This window comes from Cynocephalus volans, chromosome 12 (genome assembly GCF_027409185.1).
Source record: "Cynocephalus volans isolate mCynVol1 chromosome 12, mCynVol1.pri, whole genome shotgun sequence".
In the NCBI taxonomy this organism is placed as follows: Eukaryota; Metazoa; Chordata; class Mammalia; order Dermoptera; family Cynocephalidae; genus Cynocephalus; species Cynocephalus volans.
The window spans coordinates 25,014,119-25,029,020 of record NC_084471.1 but is presented as its reverse complement, the minus strand read 5'-3'; the positions used below and the strand labels follow the sequence as shown (position 1 = coordinate 25,029,020).

At 39.6% G+C, this 14,902-nt stretch overlaps 1 protein-coding gene across 3 annotated transcripts in view; it reads left to right on the top strand.

Moving 5' to 3' along the window:
* APAF1 (apoptotic peptidase activating factor 1) overlaps positions 1–14,902 on the top strand; it is a 100,147-nt gene that overhangs the window by 31,696 nt on the left and 53,549 nt on the right. For all 3 annotated transcript variants that reach the window (XM_063074815.1, XM_063074814.1, XM_063074816.1), the window contains exons 11-15: positions 4,074–4,187; positions 4,630–4,814; positions 8,030–8,156; positions 9,280–9,405; positions 11,385–11,516. In XM_063074815.1, coding sequence (XP_062930885.1) covers positions 4,074–4,187; positions 4,630–4,814; positions 8,030–8,156; positions 9,280–9,405; positions 11,385–11,516 — 684 coding nt within the window. The remainder of the gene's footprint in view (positions 1–4,073; positions 4,188–4,629; positions 4,815–8,029; positions 8,157–9,279; positions 9,406–11,384; positions 11,517–14,902) is intronic.

The following is a 14,902-nucleotide window of genomic DNA, read 5'->3' as shown; positions in this document are numbered from 1 at the left end:
CTCATTTCTGAAGGATAGCTCTTTGCTGGATAGTTTTCATGGCTGACAGTTTTTCTTTCAGGTCTTTGAATATATCATCCCATTCTCTCCTGTCCTATAAGGTTTCTATTGAGAAATCTGATGATAGTCTTATAGCGAATCCTTTATATGTGTCTTGATGCTTTTCTCTTGTAGCTTTTAGAATTTTCTCTTTGTCTTTGACTTTTGACAATTAGTTTACGATGTGCCTCAGAGAGAATCTTTTGGGTTGAGTGTAGTTGGGGACCGTTGAGCTTCCTGAACCTGAATGTTCATATCTCTCCCAATAATTGGGAAGCCTTCAGCTATTATTTCATTAAATAGGGTGCCTGTGCCTTTGTCCATCTATCCTCCCTATGGAGCATCTGTTATTCAGACATTTGTTTGCTTAATAGTGTCCTGTTCATCACATAGGGTTTCTTCATTCTTTTTCATACTTATTTCTTTTTTTCCTCTGACTGGGCTATTTCCATAGATCTGTCTTTTGAGTTCAGAAATCTCTTTTGCTTAATCTAGTCTGTTATGGAAGCTCTCAGTTGTATTTTTTTATTTCATTCATTGAATTCTTTAGCTCCGGTATTTCTGTTTGGTTCTTTTTTATATCTTTTTGTGAAATTTCTCCTTCAGATCATGAATTTTTTTCCTAATTTTATCAAAAAGTTTGCCTTTGTTCTTTTGTATCTCATTGAGTTTCCTAAGATCATTATTTGAAGTTCCTTTACAAGCATTTCATAACTGTCTTTCTCTTTGACATCTCTTACTGAAGAATTATTGTATTCCTTTGTAGATGTCATGTTTCCTTGCTCTTTCATGATTCTTGTGTTCCTAAGTTGATAACTGCACATCTAATAGAGTAGTTGCTTTTCCCAGTTTTATGGAGTAGATTACATAGAAATGTCTTTTTCCTGTTTGTAGGTCCTATGGTGACTGTTGTATATGTTGTATTGGCTGGACTCAGTAGCGTAATCTTTGTGCAGCTTCTTTGGTTGTAATCCTCTTCAGTGATGTCTGCAAATGTCTCAGTGGCCTAAACTGCCGGAGTTCGTGCCAGCAGTGGCTGTGTTTTGCTGGGTCAGAGACTCCAGGCTGGTTGTTGGGCCAGGCTTATGTGGGTACAGAGGGCCAACCAGCTGCTTGGTAGTCTCTCTGAGGCACCAAGTCACTGCCTGACTGGTTCTCAGGACAGGCATGCGCATGCAGCTCTGAGGTTGTCTCTTCCAGGGGATGGTGCACTGTCTGACCAGCTTTTGGGCAGGATACAGTTGTGTCTGGGTGCAGGGTGGGGGTGGTTAAGTGGCTCTGTGAAGGCCTGTCAGGGGAGTAGATGCCACTGCCTTGTCAGGAACTGGCATGTGCAGGTGTAGCAGGGCCAGGTGGTTCTACAGAGGCCTGCCAAAGGAGGTGAAGCCACTTCCCGATCTGCTATCAAGCAGGGAGCAGGCATTCACAGGTGCAGTAGGGCCCAGTACTTCTGTGGAGACCCACTAGATCCACTTCTGATCCTGGTGCGGCATGGCTTCAAGGGTGCAGCAGGGCCCAGCAGCTCTGTGGAGGGTCATTGCCTGATCCATTGTCCAGTAGGGAGCAGGTGTGCAGTGGTGTAGCAGGGCCTAGTAGCTCCACAGAGGACTGCCAGATCAACTCTGTAGTCTGGAACAGGCCTCCAAGGGTGCAGGAGGGCCCAGCAACTCCATAGAGGCCTGCCAGATAAAGGCAGTGCTGCTGCCCAGTCACCGTCAGGTGAAGAGTGGGTGTGTACCAGTGCAGCAGAGCACGCAGCACTACTGATGGCCACCAGATCAGCTGTTGAGCTTTGAGCAAGCATTCACAGGTGCATCCAGGCTTAGCAGTACTGTCGATGCCTGCTGTGGAAAGGCAAAGCTGCTGCCTGATTGTTGTGTGTCAGGAGGTAGGTGGTACACTAGTGCAGCAGTGCCCAGCAGCTCTGTAGAGGGCCCCAGGGGAGGTGGAGCTACCTCTGGACTGGCTGTCAGGCCAACATCAGCACCTGTGGTCTCAGCAGGCCAGTGGGTTGTGCAGGGCATGTGCACATGAATGTGGTAGACCACTGCTTATTGGCGGCTCTCTCACTGAGCAGGTCTGCCTGTTTTCCTAGGGGAGCGGGGAAGAAGTGCATTGTGGTTCAGACCCTGGAGTCTTGGATTTTCAGTCTGGACTGGCCTCCAGGCATCCATAGTTATGGTCCTGCTGGTTCCTGTGTGACCATGTTAGAGTGAAGGTGGGGTCTCAGAATAGAAGGAGTCAGTTTTCACCAGCCTCCGAGGCAGGACGCACTCTAGCAATGGGTTTGACTTCAAGATGATGCTGTGCCATAACCGCTTAGGTCAGGAGGCTGGGGGTTTGCTCTCCCTGGGGTTTCTACTATGAGGCCATGCTGCTGCACAAACTCCCAGCTACTTTCCAAACTGGGTTTGGGGCCTGAGAGGACTGGGGGACTCTCTTGTGGCAGGGATTGCTGGTGTTTGTGGCATCAGTGGAAATAGCTGGGGTGCTTCGAGCTTACCGTCTCTCTGCCTTACTCTGAGCTGGTACCTGCAGGGAGACAGTGAGGCAGAGGCAGGGTGCCCTCCTCTGCTCTCTATGGTGCTATCCCCATCTTCTGTGCTCCACAAGGATTTCATCACTCCCCTAGTGCTCTGTAGCATATTTCTTTAGTCATTCCAGTCAAAATATATTTGTTTATTTGTTGTTTTGGTCTCTTTTTGTTGGGGTGGGTGGACAAGCACCAGACAACTCTAGTTGGCCATCTTGCTTTGCCCTCCCACTGGATTTTCTCAGTGCATCTTTTTAAAGCTTTTGATATGTGTGATAGTGTGGCAGGATTCAGTTTCTTCTTTAGCCTTTTTTCTAATTTTAAAGGTAATTGTTTATATCCCTTGGGAAAATTTAGGAAAAAAACTATAAAGAAGGGAAGATTACAACTATTGCTGATGCTTTTGTGTATATTTTTTTAGATCATTTTGCTGCTGAGATAAACATGCTTGTTCTTTAAAATTAAAATAGGGTTCTCATAGAAATAGTCTTATATATTGCTTTTTATCACTTGTATATAATAGTTGCCTTTTCTATAATAGTTGCCTTTTCGTGTCATTTATATAGAATGACATGATTTTTAAAGCTGCGTACTATTTCATTGTGTAGCTACATTGTGATTAACCAGTTGGTTGATGGACAATTAGATTAAGCATACTTATGTGGTGGTTATTTTCTCAGGATTCATTTTTATAAGTGGAGTTTTAGGGCTGAATGGTGTGTACAGTTTAAACTTTAGTACAGATTGCCCAACTGTCCTCCAGAAGGGTGCTCTGTTTTTACATTACTACCAACGGTGGATGAGAGTGTTCATTTCCTCTGATTTCAGCTAATATTTTAGTCACTGTATTAGTCTTTAGAAATCTGATATTTTAAAAATGGTAAATTTTTATTGTTTCACTTTGTTTACTGGTGAGATTTTGGCTATATGTACATTTTATTTTGTGAACTGGCTCTCATCCTTTGCCTTTACCTATTTTTTTCTATTGGGATCTTTATCTTTATCTTTTTCTTATTGTTTTATTAGAATTTTCTATAAAGAAGAATGTTAAGCCCTCATCTGTCATACATGTTGTAAATAAATTTTTTTTCTGGTTTATTTTTTGTCTTAAATTTTGTTTATATTGCCTTCTGCTCTATTAAAGATTTGAATTTTTATGTAGTTAAATGCACTCCACCCATCTACCCCCTTTTTTGGGGGGTGTATTTTGCTTTGGTCCCCAGGGTTACAAAAATATTTATCTGTATCTTCTAGTATTTTGTAAGGTTTTCTATTTTATATTGAAATCTTTAATGCAACTGAAATGTATTTTGAATTAAGATGTGGGGCCCATTTTATGTTTGTTTGTAACTGGTGATGTTTTCAATAGCTTCCTTTGTGTCCTTAAATTCTAGATATCTTCTAAGTTTCTTTCAGTAATATTAGCATAATGATGTCATAATTAAAATTCTTTGATCTTTTTAATAGTGCTGCTGGTCTTATTATTATTATTTTTTTAAAGGAACTTTGTGCTTTAATGTTTTCCCTGGATTGGATTAAAGCAAAAACAGAACTTGTAGGCCCTGCTCATCTGATTCATGAATTTGTGGAATACAGACATATATTGGATGAAAAGGTATATATTAATGTAAAAAATTAGTGCTTAAAGGACATCTCATTTTAACTTTTAGCCCTAGGTTTAATGGTGGGTATGAGCAGAATTGAAGGGGCAAAGAAAGATAATTTCCCTACTTTGATCTTTGACTATTCTAATTAATATACTTCCTTGCCTACTGGGAATGTAGGTAGGATTGAGGTTTGAAAATTGGGAAGGTAAGGTGTTCAGCATTTTTTTTTAAAAAAAGAATGTGTTAAGAAATGTGTTTGATAATAAAATTTTTACCCTATGTTTAAAAGTTAAAAGAGTATCACTATATGTTTGTTACCTAATGGTTGGCTCTTCAATTTTAGTTCATATGATTTTATTTAAGCCTTTTAAAGTGGCAAGATCACAGAAACAGAAAAATGTTAGATCTTTGCTCTGGTTATGTTTCTAAGAGATTTAAGTTTATTCATAGGATTGTGCAGTCTGTGAGAATTTTCAAGAGTTTTTATCTTTAAATGGACACCTTCTTGGACGACAGCCATTTCCTAATATTGTACAACTGGGTCTCTGTGAACCGGAAACATCAGAAGTTTATCATCAAGCTAAGCTGCAGGCCAAGCAGGAGGTCGATAATGGAATGCTTTATGTGGAGTGGATGTAAGTAGGTTGGGAGAGAAACCAAAGGGAGTGGAGTGCTAACTATGTCATTATTTTCATGTGGTGAATAAGTTCACTCCAGGAAAATTTAACTACTTTGGAAAGGGCTGGAACTTTTAATAAGCATTCTTACTGATTGAAAAGTTCCAGAGAAGTAAGCATAGGAGAAAGTGATTGTATTTTCAAGGAATTCATAGAAATACATGCCTAGGAGGCATTTTGAGAAGTCATCCTAAGTATTAATACCAAATGCTTGACTTATTGCAATCTAGTATAGTGGTGAAGAGCATGGGCTTTGCAGCCACAGACTTAGGTTTAAGTCTCAGTTCTAAAACGTAATAGTTTTGTGATTTTGAATAAGTTACAGGTTACTCTCTCATACGTGAAATGGAGGTAACAGACCTTTGAGGTAAGTCCTGTGTTTGTGTAGATGTAAATAAGATAGTGGCTGTTAAGTGATTTGGCCTTTGCCTTGCGTAGCCCTTTTTGCATATCCACTGAATCCTGATTCTTTTAACTCCTAAAGGAGGCTGTTCACTTTTGCTCTTACCTTAATTTTACCAATTAATAAAAAGCAAAAGATAAACTACCATCTTTTTAGTGCCTGTTCTGTATATCATGATGTTATATTCCAATAACATGTTATTCCATTTAATTTTCAAAACAACCTTATAAAGTAAATAATTTTACAAATAAGAAAATCGAGGCACAGAGACATTGAGGGTTGAATAAGCTCACGTAACTTGATGAATGGGATTTAAACTCTGGGTCTGTCTGGCTTTATTTTCCATGCTCTTTCCATATGTCATGCTTCTCTTATAGCTTGAAACAATAAATATGAATGGTTGTCTTTCCACATATATAATTTATATCCAAATTGAACTTCAGGTTGGTATCTGTGATCTTTATGGCTCTGGGCCTTCTTTCCAAATAAGTCAGTTTGCCATAGGTGATTCCCTTGATTCAGTTTAGTTCAACAAGCATTTGAGTTTCTCTAATGTGCTAAGCACTGTTACTAGGTGCTAAGGCTTTCCCCAAGGAGTTCACAATCTGGTAGTGAAGAAAGAAGTTTGAGCAAATGATTATGATATGGTGTGATGAGTGCAACAGCAGAAGTATGTATAAAATAGAGGTAGAACTGATAAGTAAATTAACTTGGATGAGTGAGAGTTACAAAACTTTTTTAGTTAAAACTTAATTTTTTTTCTTGGTTTTATTTTTATTTTAAAGTAATACCTGTCCCTGATTAAAACAAACAAAATATGGGATGTAAAATGAAAAGTCAAAGACCTCCCATCTCTCCCCTACCTTTCCACTTCCCAGTGTTAACCATTCTTTAACACTTTCTTCTTGGCAGGAGCCCCCTAACTTACTGAAGCCAGGTTAGATCTGTCTGTATTCTAGAATACTCCTTGTTTACTCCATATCACAGCATTTGTCACACTTCATGGTGGTGGTTTACTTGTTTCTCTCCCATACTGTAATCCATATATCTGTAGTGTAGAATAGTTTGGAGGTTAAAGTAGCAGACTCTTGCTCTAGACTGCCTGGGCTTGAATCCCAGTTCTGCTTTTTATTAGTTGTGTATCAGTAGGGGAAAGTTATTCAGCTTTCTTTGCCTAATAGTACTATTTCATAGCATTGTAAGGATTAAATGAGTGTGTGTATGCGTGTATATGTACATACATATAAACACATATTGAGCTTTGAATGGTACCTAGTTCATACAGAGTGTCAATAAATATTAGTTTTTGTTGTTAAGAATAGCATTTAGCATTTTGTCTGGTCCATTTAGTTGGTATTCAGTAGAAATTTGTGGAAGGGTGAATGAATTCATGTTTTACTTAGTGGCTGAAATAGAATCTTAATACTTGGTCTGATCAAATGGGCATAGGTTTAGTTCTCATTCTCTTACGAATTGCTGAGTTTGTTATTTTGACTTTTTCTTGCTGTTTCTTTTCTGCATCAACTGCATTTCAACCTGTGATGTTCTCTCATAGAATGGTTAGTCATTCATAAGTGTATTTTTTTAACTGGGTTTGACCAGGCCGTATTCAAAGAATGCTTTATTTCAGTACTATAAATCCTTTTTTCCCCCTGTTTACATAGAAAGATTTAGGTAGGTGTAACCTTAAATTGAGTTTCAGTTTTCAAAGAAATCACTTGTTCACTCATTCCTTTGTTATTTAATATTTTTTGGCCATCTACTGTATGCATGTCACTGTGAAGGTCACTTTCTGAGCTTCAGGGAATTGATAGATAAGGGGAAAGATTTACCTTTGTGTTCCTTTTCAACATTTGGTTGTCCTGTGTGTGGTTAATTTTTTTAAAGAATGATAATAGTGGCCTCTTTATGTGTCAGGTACTGTTTAGAGTAGATTGTATTTCTTCTACTTTACATATGAGGAAATGGAAACTTATTAGGTTAAGTAACTTGCCTAAGTGTACACACTTAATAAGTAGTAGAAGTGAAGTTGCCCTTTAGGTTTGACTGACTCCTAACCTTTGATACTTAAAATAAGCACAATACCATTTAACATATTTACTTGTACTCCAAGTGGCTGGGTATATATGTGAAATTCTGACACTCTTTAGTAATTTAAATAGTTTTAAGTACATATTTCATTCCTTTACCCTTTAGCTCACAAGCAATAATATAATATCTATACTAGTGTAATAGTTGGTATTCTTTAGATTAAGATACAAAGAAAATGACATTGCTTTATCTTACTCTTCCCTCTATGCCTGCATTGTAGTTAGAGAAGAACAGTTTTAAAGTACATCATCATAATGGTGGGCGTGGTGTCATATTTTAGTTAGGAAATCAGCTTTGTTTTGCTGTGGTTTTTTCATTTTGAAAGAGACAGATTTTTTGAAGGTATCCTTACATAATGTTTTATCTGCATATGTTGTTATTAATGTATCAAAGGAAAATAGAAAATGACATGTATTTGACTAGATTTCTTCAACTCAGTGACATTTGTAACACATGACAGGTTGCTTGATATAAGGCAGCATTTCTATTAAAGTGCCATTTTTGTTATAGTATGCTTTTTTCTTTAGGTGATTTATGCCATCATTTGCATATTAGTACTTTAAGAATTTTGTATGTTCAGGAACATAACTATGTTAAAAAGACAGTTTATTATTGAAAGAAAATGATTACTTTCACTGTTATTTATCGGATTTCTGTTCATTTTTTCCCTTTTATTTAGAAATAAAAAAAACATCAAGAATCTCTCTCGCTTGGTTGTCCGCCCCCATACAGATGCTGTTTACCATGCCTGCTTTTCTGAGGATGGTCAGAAAATAGCTTCTTGTGGAGCTGATAAAACCTTACAGGTAAAACATATCTCTTGAGAAAAATTGAAGGAGGCATTTACCCAATCCTGTGTAGATTAGATTATGTTTAAATCCTGAAAATTCAAGAAAATTGCAAATTGGAAATAGCAGAGATATCCAAATCTCTCGAACATTTTATGAAAACTTTCTGGAGAGATTTTAAAGATACTGTTATGTGTTTTCATAATTCTAAACTTGCCAGGTGACAAGTGCCTTTTACCCTGCCATTCAGTTACCTACATCCATTTGCCAGCTAAGGGTAACGAGGAAGTGATAATTGCTAGAAGATATAAGGAGTTCATAGCACAGTGGATAGAGCTCTGATTAAAAAGGTGATTAAGTTGGGCTGGCCCGTGGCGCACTTGGGAGAGTGCAGCGCTTGCGGGTTTGGATCCTATATAGGAATGGCCGGTGCGCTGTGGTGCGGGCGACACCATGCCAAGGGTTGCAATCCCCTTACCGGTCACAAAAAGACAAAAAAAAAAAAAAGGTGATTAAGTAAAATAACCTATTTTTTCAAAGGCTTAGGAATAGATTTCTGACTGAAATAGATTTATTTATTTCTTAAATAAGAATTGGACTAGGTTATTTTCTAAGGTGCTTTAAGCAATTTTCTTTTTCACATTTGTTGACAGAAAACATGAATGAGTACTTTTCTTTACATTTGTGCTCTACCTTTTGATTTTGAAGGAAACAAGATCAGATTATTTAAAACTTTTGTATTTGGGATGGTTTTAGTCCTTACAAATTTTGGTTGCGTACCTTAATTTTATATGTGTACTTTATTACTAATTTTATTAATTATGGCTTTTGAGCCTGTGAAATAAAGCATATTGAATGAAATATTTTCTGTTTGATTTTTAAGGATTTGCCAAAATAGTCTCAAGAACTGAATCTATACTCTTTTTATTGATATTTACAAACATTTAGCAATGGATGTTCCCTATTTACATTAATATACAAATTCTGACAGAAATTCTGAGTTTGGGAGTGATTTTGCCAAGGTTCATTTCTATTTTGCAAAGTAACAATGTTTAAGATCTTTTAGGGAAATTTTTTTTATTGCATAATGGTCCATAGTTAAGTGGTTTATAGTAAAAAGATTTTATTGTTGCTTGTGTAGGTGTTCAAAGCTGAGACTGGAGAGAAACTTCTAGAAATTAAGGCTCATGAGGATGAAGTGCTTTGTTGTGCATTCTCTACAGATGACAGATTTATAGCAACCTGCTCAGTGGACAAAAAAGTGAAGGTAGGGAAATATTTTCCTCTTGAGTTGCAATCACCACAGAACTAATTTTCTTTTTCCATAATAGAGAGACTGGAGTAAGTTGGGTTAAAGCACTCTTGCCTGTTGGTCTACTAACTTGATTATTTGTAAATTAACAATGTCTGAAAATTGTTTATTTTTAAGCACCAGCAAAAATGCCTAAGTTGGTCAGCCTGAGGTGTTTACCAGTGGGAAAATGCAACTACAAATTAATGAGTTTACCTGCCATTAATAGTCAGGTGTGTGGGTTAAATATCAATTGAAATCTTTGAGTGCATTGTGATCAGAAGTACTGCTGCACAAAAGTATTGTCTGATATCAGATTCCTGTTGTAAAATATGTAATCTGTGAAATTTTTACCTGTATGAACTGGTGTATATATTCAGTGCAAAACCAGGTGGTTGAACAAACTAGGAATTAGCCTACTAGTCTAAAATATAAACAGAAAAAAATAAAGAGGGTAATTTTTATCTTTAATTATTCTTTCTTGTCTCTTGTCCCTAAATTTGGCTTTTAGCCTGAGCATTTATACTAATATGGAATTTAAGAGAAACTGAAGACTTGGAGGATGTTTTATCACTTGATATATGGAATAGGTGGAACCTCACTTCAAGCTTTTTTCAAAGGGATTTTGGAGTACTGAATCTGGCAAGATGGGGTGGGCAGGAAAATTGGCTTGGGAGTTTTCCTGGAGTTTTCACCCATTTGAACAGGGCTGTGGAATGTCCCGACTATATTGAAACCTTGGAAAATCTAGTTCTTGATAGATTGAACTAGGTGGCTTTAAACCAACAGTGAATTAACTCACTATGTAGACTCTACTCTGAGTCAGACTTGAAGTTGGCCACTCTGGACAGTTTTAAAGTCAGAACTACATGGAGTGAAAGGAAATAATACTGAGTTTCTGTTTTCTAAGAACTCACAATATAAAGCAAGAGGTAGAAATACCCATTAAAGAACTTCATAAGATAAACTCTTTGGACTTCTAGGGATTCTAATAAGTGCTTTGATAAGATACAAAGGGAATGTATTGGGGTGGGGGTGGGGGGAACATTAGACCCTCTGAAAAGTCAAAATCCCAGTGGAGATTCATAAGGTAATTTATTTCTTTTGTTTGTTGTTATGGTTACATAGAACAGACTGCTTAGTTGTCTTACATAGTAATTAGAATGGTGATTGCTTTTTACTGAGAACTTAACACTGAGAGGCTTTATACTACACACTTTCTTATATTACATTATCAATTTCTCACTACAACTTGCAGAGAAAGTATTGACCCCATTTTGCAGAAGAGGAAACAAGTTCAGAGATGAAGTCACTTGCCCATGCTCTCTAACAATAACAGGGTTGAAAGCTAGGCTTCTCTGAGATTAAAGCCTTTATTTTTTTCACTGAGGAAGCTGCATTTACTTATTTATATGGTACTTTGAAGTCTGCAGAAGACTTATCATATCCATTATCTCATTTGGTACCCTGAATTGTGTAGGACAGGTACTTTACAAAGGAGGAAACTGAGATGCAAGTAAGTTAAGGACTTGATGAAGGACACACAAATCATAAGTGGTGGAGTCTGGGTCTTGGACTCAGCCTTTCTGATTTTCTGTCATTCATATGAGCATGTAAAATCTTGCCCTTGGAGAATGTAATGTTTTCATGAGATTCCAATTATGCTATAGCAAGATATGTGTAGACTTGGAAGTATTTAGACGAGATCGGGCGCGTTCAGGGTGGTATGGCCGTAGACAGACTTGGAAGTATTTAAAAAAAAAAAAAACATTGAGGCAAAATATTGCCATATTTTAGAGAAGGGGGAGGCTTTCACTGGTGTCATGTCTGAGTGGGAAAATCTACCAGAACAGGATAGATAGCATCTGCAGAGTGACTCACATTTGCTTTGTCCCTCTGTTCTCCCGTTGGGAATAACGGATATTTGTACATTTTGTTTTCTCTGTTTGCTTTAGATTTGGGATTCTATTACTGGGAAACTAGTATGTACCTACTGTGAGCACTCAGAGCAAGTCAATTGCTGCCATTTCACCAACAGCAGTCATCCCCTTCTCTTAGCCACTGCGTCAAGTGACTCTTTCCTCAAAGTAAGTGTGGATATTTATTTATTTATATATTTGTTTATTTATTTATCTATAATTTATTTTATTTATTGAATCAATATCGATTATACATATTTTGGGGGTTGAACATTGAGACATGTTGATCAAATCAATATTACTACATATGTATTGTTACAAATTGTAATTATTCTTTATGCCCCCGTCCAATCTCCCCCCGCCTCCAGTCACTCCAGATCTCCTCTCTCCCTCTGAAAGAATCATAGCTACTCTGTTAATCTGCTGCCCAGATGATCTATCCAACACTGAGAGATGTGATCGGGTCCCCCAACATCATCACAGAGCAGACGCTGCCTCTCTCACTCTGAAATGGGCTTTGTGGAAAGAGACATCCTCCCCTCCTTGACTCTGCTGGTGACTCTCCCTGTGCGAATGCACTCCAGTGGTTGGCGGACCATCTGTGCAGTGCTTGTGGTGTCTAGTTGCTTTCGTGGCAGCCATGGTCACTGTGGAGGCTGCAGTGGGCCACCCACACAGAGGTGCTGTTTCTGGCGTGCTCCCCGGCACTGGCGGCATGCCTGGTTGTGGGGTGTGTCTGGTCCCCTTCTCCATGTCTCCAGTCTCTGGGCAGGCCCCAAGTCGCTGGTGCCATGTGCCAGGTTGTGGGAGGTGTGTCCAGTCCCCTTCTCCATGCCTCGGGTCACCAGGTGAGACCCAAGGAGCTGGCTTGGTGTGCCTGGTTGGGAGAGGGGGGTCCAGTCCCTTTCTCCATGCCCCAGGTCCCTGGTCAGGCCCCAAGGTGCTGGCATGGTGTGCCTGGTTGAGGGAGGGCAGTCTGGTCCCCTTCTCCATGCCCCGGGTCTCTGGGTGGGCCCCGAGGCACTGGTGTGGCATGCCTGTTTGTGGGAGGAGGGTCCAGTCCCCATCTCAATGCCCCGGGCCCCAGGGTGGGCCCTGAGGCACTGGCACAGTGTGCCTGGTTGTGGGAGAGAGGTCCGGTCCCCTTCTCCATGCCCTGGGTCCCTGGGCAGGCCCTGAGGTGCTGGCATGGTGTGCCTGGTTGTGGGAGGAGGGTCCAGTCCCCTTCTCCGTGCCTCGTGTCCCTGTGCTGGCCCCGAGGCACTGGCACAGTTTGCCTGGAAGTGGGAGTGGGGTCCAGTCCCTGGATCCAAGCCTCCAGTTCCCAGGCAGGCCCCGAGGTATTGGTGGTGTGCCTGGGCCGGAGCTAATTTTTTGTCCTTTGCTTCTAACATGGGGGAACTTTCTATGGGAACCAGTACTTGACTGTGTGGTTGTTTAAATTGCTACTTTGCTGCTGTTTCCCTTGGGAAGGCTTTTTTTGCAGCTCAGGGTTTAATGGTTGATCTTATAGGTATTTCCAGCTCTCCAGAGACCTGGTAGATCTGTGTTCTGTAGAATCTCTGACCTGGACCTGAGTTTTTTCATCAAACTGCACCCCATGCAATTCTGTATTCCTGACCATTCTCCTCTGAGTAGTCCTGGGCTGATTGGGGGTGCAGGTTGGCTGTCCTTGCTGTGTCTCAGTGTTCTCCTGGTGTTCCCATCTCTCCCATCGCCCACGCTCCAAACACTTCCCATGGGACGGGCCCGGTGCCGTCCCTTGCAATGACTCACCAGCCTCTGAGTGGCTCCCTTTTTCTAGTTCTGGCTCCTCATTCTTGCGTGGGTCCGTGGGAACCCTATTAGTGGTCTTGCTGTCCTGGGGGCCACCAAGGCCCTCTTCTCTCCTGCTGCCTCCAAGTAACTCCATCTGGAGGGCACAGCTGCGGCTTCTGCTGGCTCCTGCTCCATGCGCTCATCAGCTCCAGCCTTAAAGCAGCCATGGCCCGAAATGCTCAGAGCAGCTTTTTCTTTCTCTCATTGTAGTTTCTCCCACCTTCATGAACTCTGTAGGTCTCTCTTCCTCTTCCCCTGAGCTCCAGCGGCCCCGGCTTGGCTGATGTTATATTTTTATAGTTGTAAATTGGTTGATTTGTGGGAGAGAGTGACGCTGGGAACCATTTATTCCACCATCTTGACTGGAACCCCGTAAGTGTGGCTATTTATACGTATGTAGATAAATTTGATAGATACATCAGAATATTTCATTTGATTTTCTCATATATCATATTATCAGGACTTTTTTTGGTTGCAGTGGTTGAAACTTTTTTGCTTAAGCAAAAAAAAACAAAAAAGGAAAAAAGATAGTATTAGCTCATGTAACTGAAAAGTTTAGAGGGAGCATGGCTCCAGGCATAGCTGATTCCAGATGCTTAAACTCAGTTCTCAGGCTCTAACTCCCTCTCCATCTCTAGGCCCTGTTTTCCTCTTTGATGATTCAGACATGCTATCCCTGTGTGGCAGGACATATGGGCAACCCTCAGCTCCAGTTTACTTGAGTCTTGCAGCTCATGATCACAGAGGAAGAGAAACCTGCTCTTTCCCAGACCCCATAGATCTAATTTTAGAGAAGACTATAATTGACCCAGTTTGGGTTATATACTCATTACTAAAAAACCCTATGGCCAGTGAGATGGAATTCTTAGATTGTCCAAGGGTGACAAGTTTAGCCTTATGGAGGTGAGATAAATGATGTGATAGCTTCACTAGAATCATACATAAATGGATCTTGATTGCTTCACTAGAATCATACATAAATGGATCTTGATTCAAAAGAAAGGTTCTCGTATGAGAAAGAGGAGGCAGAAAAGGTGCTGGTAGGAAAAAAATAAAAAGTAAAACAAAAAATAGATATTCATTCCATATATGTTTGATAGTGTTTGTAACTACAAATTATAAAAGATTATATCTTTTTTCCCCTTAAGTGCGTGAAGATAGCTAGATTAAATTTTCTGGGATCCCATAAAGGTCTGCCAACTTCTTTTGGATTATTTTTTTGGTTTGATTTCTAACCTTTCTTTCTTGATGTCACACTACCTTTGCAGTGGGACATTGTATTTTGGGGAGGGGTGGATAAAGCATTTCAGTTTGAAAGACCTCAGAGACTCTGTGTTTTGACATTTAAATAAATTATTAAAAATTTTTTTTTTTTTTTAGAAAATATTGAAACAGTTATTGAAAAATTGCCCTTCCCCCTTGCCCTTTTCAGGATGCTAAACCTTTATTTTTCTCCAAGCGAATTGCACAGAAGCTCAAAGTATAAAACAGATAAAGCCCGTTGCTCTGGTTGAAGCGGGAGTATGGGCCTGTATTTTTACTCTCTCTCCTACTCCATCTCTTACTCCTTCCCCTCCCTCTGTTGTGCCCTTCTTGGGGCCCTGCAAAGAAAAATTTGAAAGCACTGGATTGGACCAAAATTATAGGCTAACGTAGTAACATAAAATTATTTCGTAGTTACAGCTCCCTTTTACTCAGAAAATCTTTGCCTTATTTAGATAAATCTACCTCTAAAG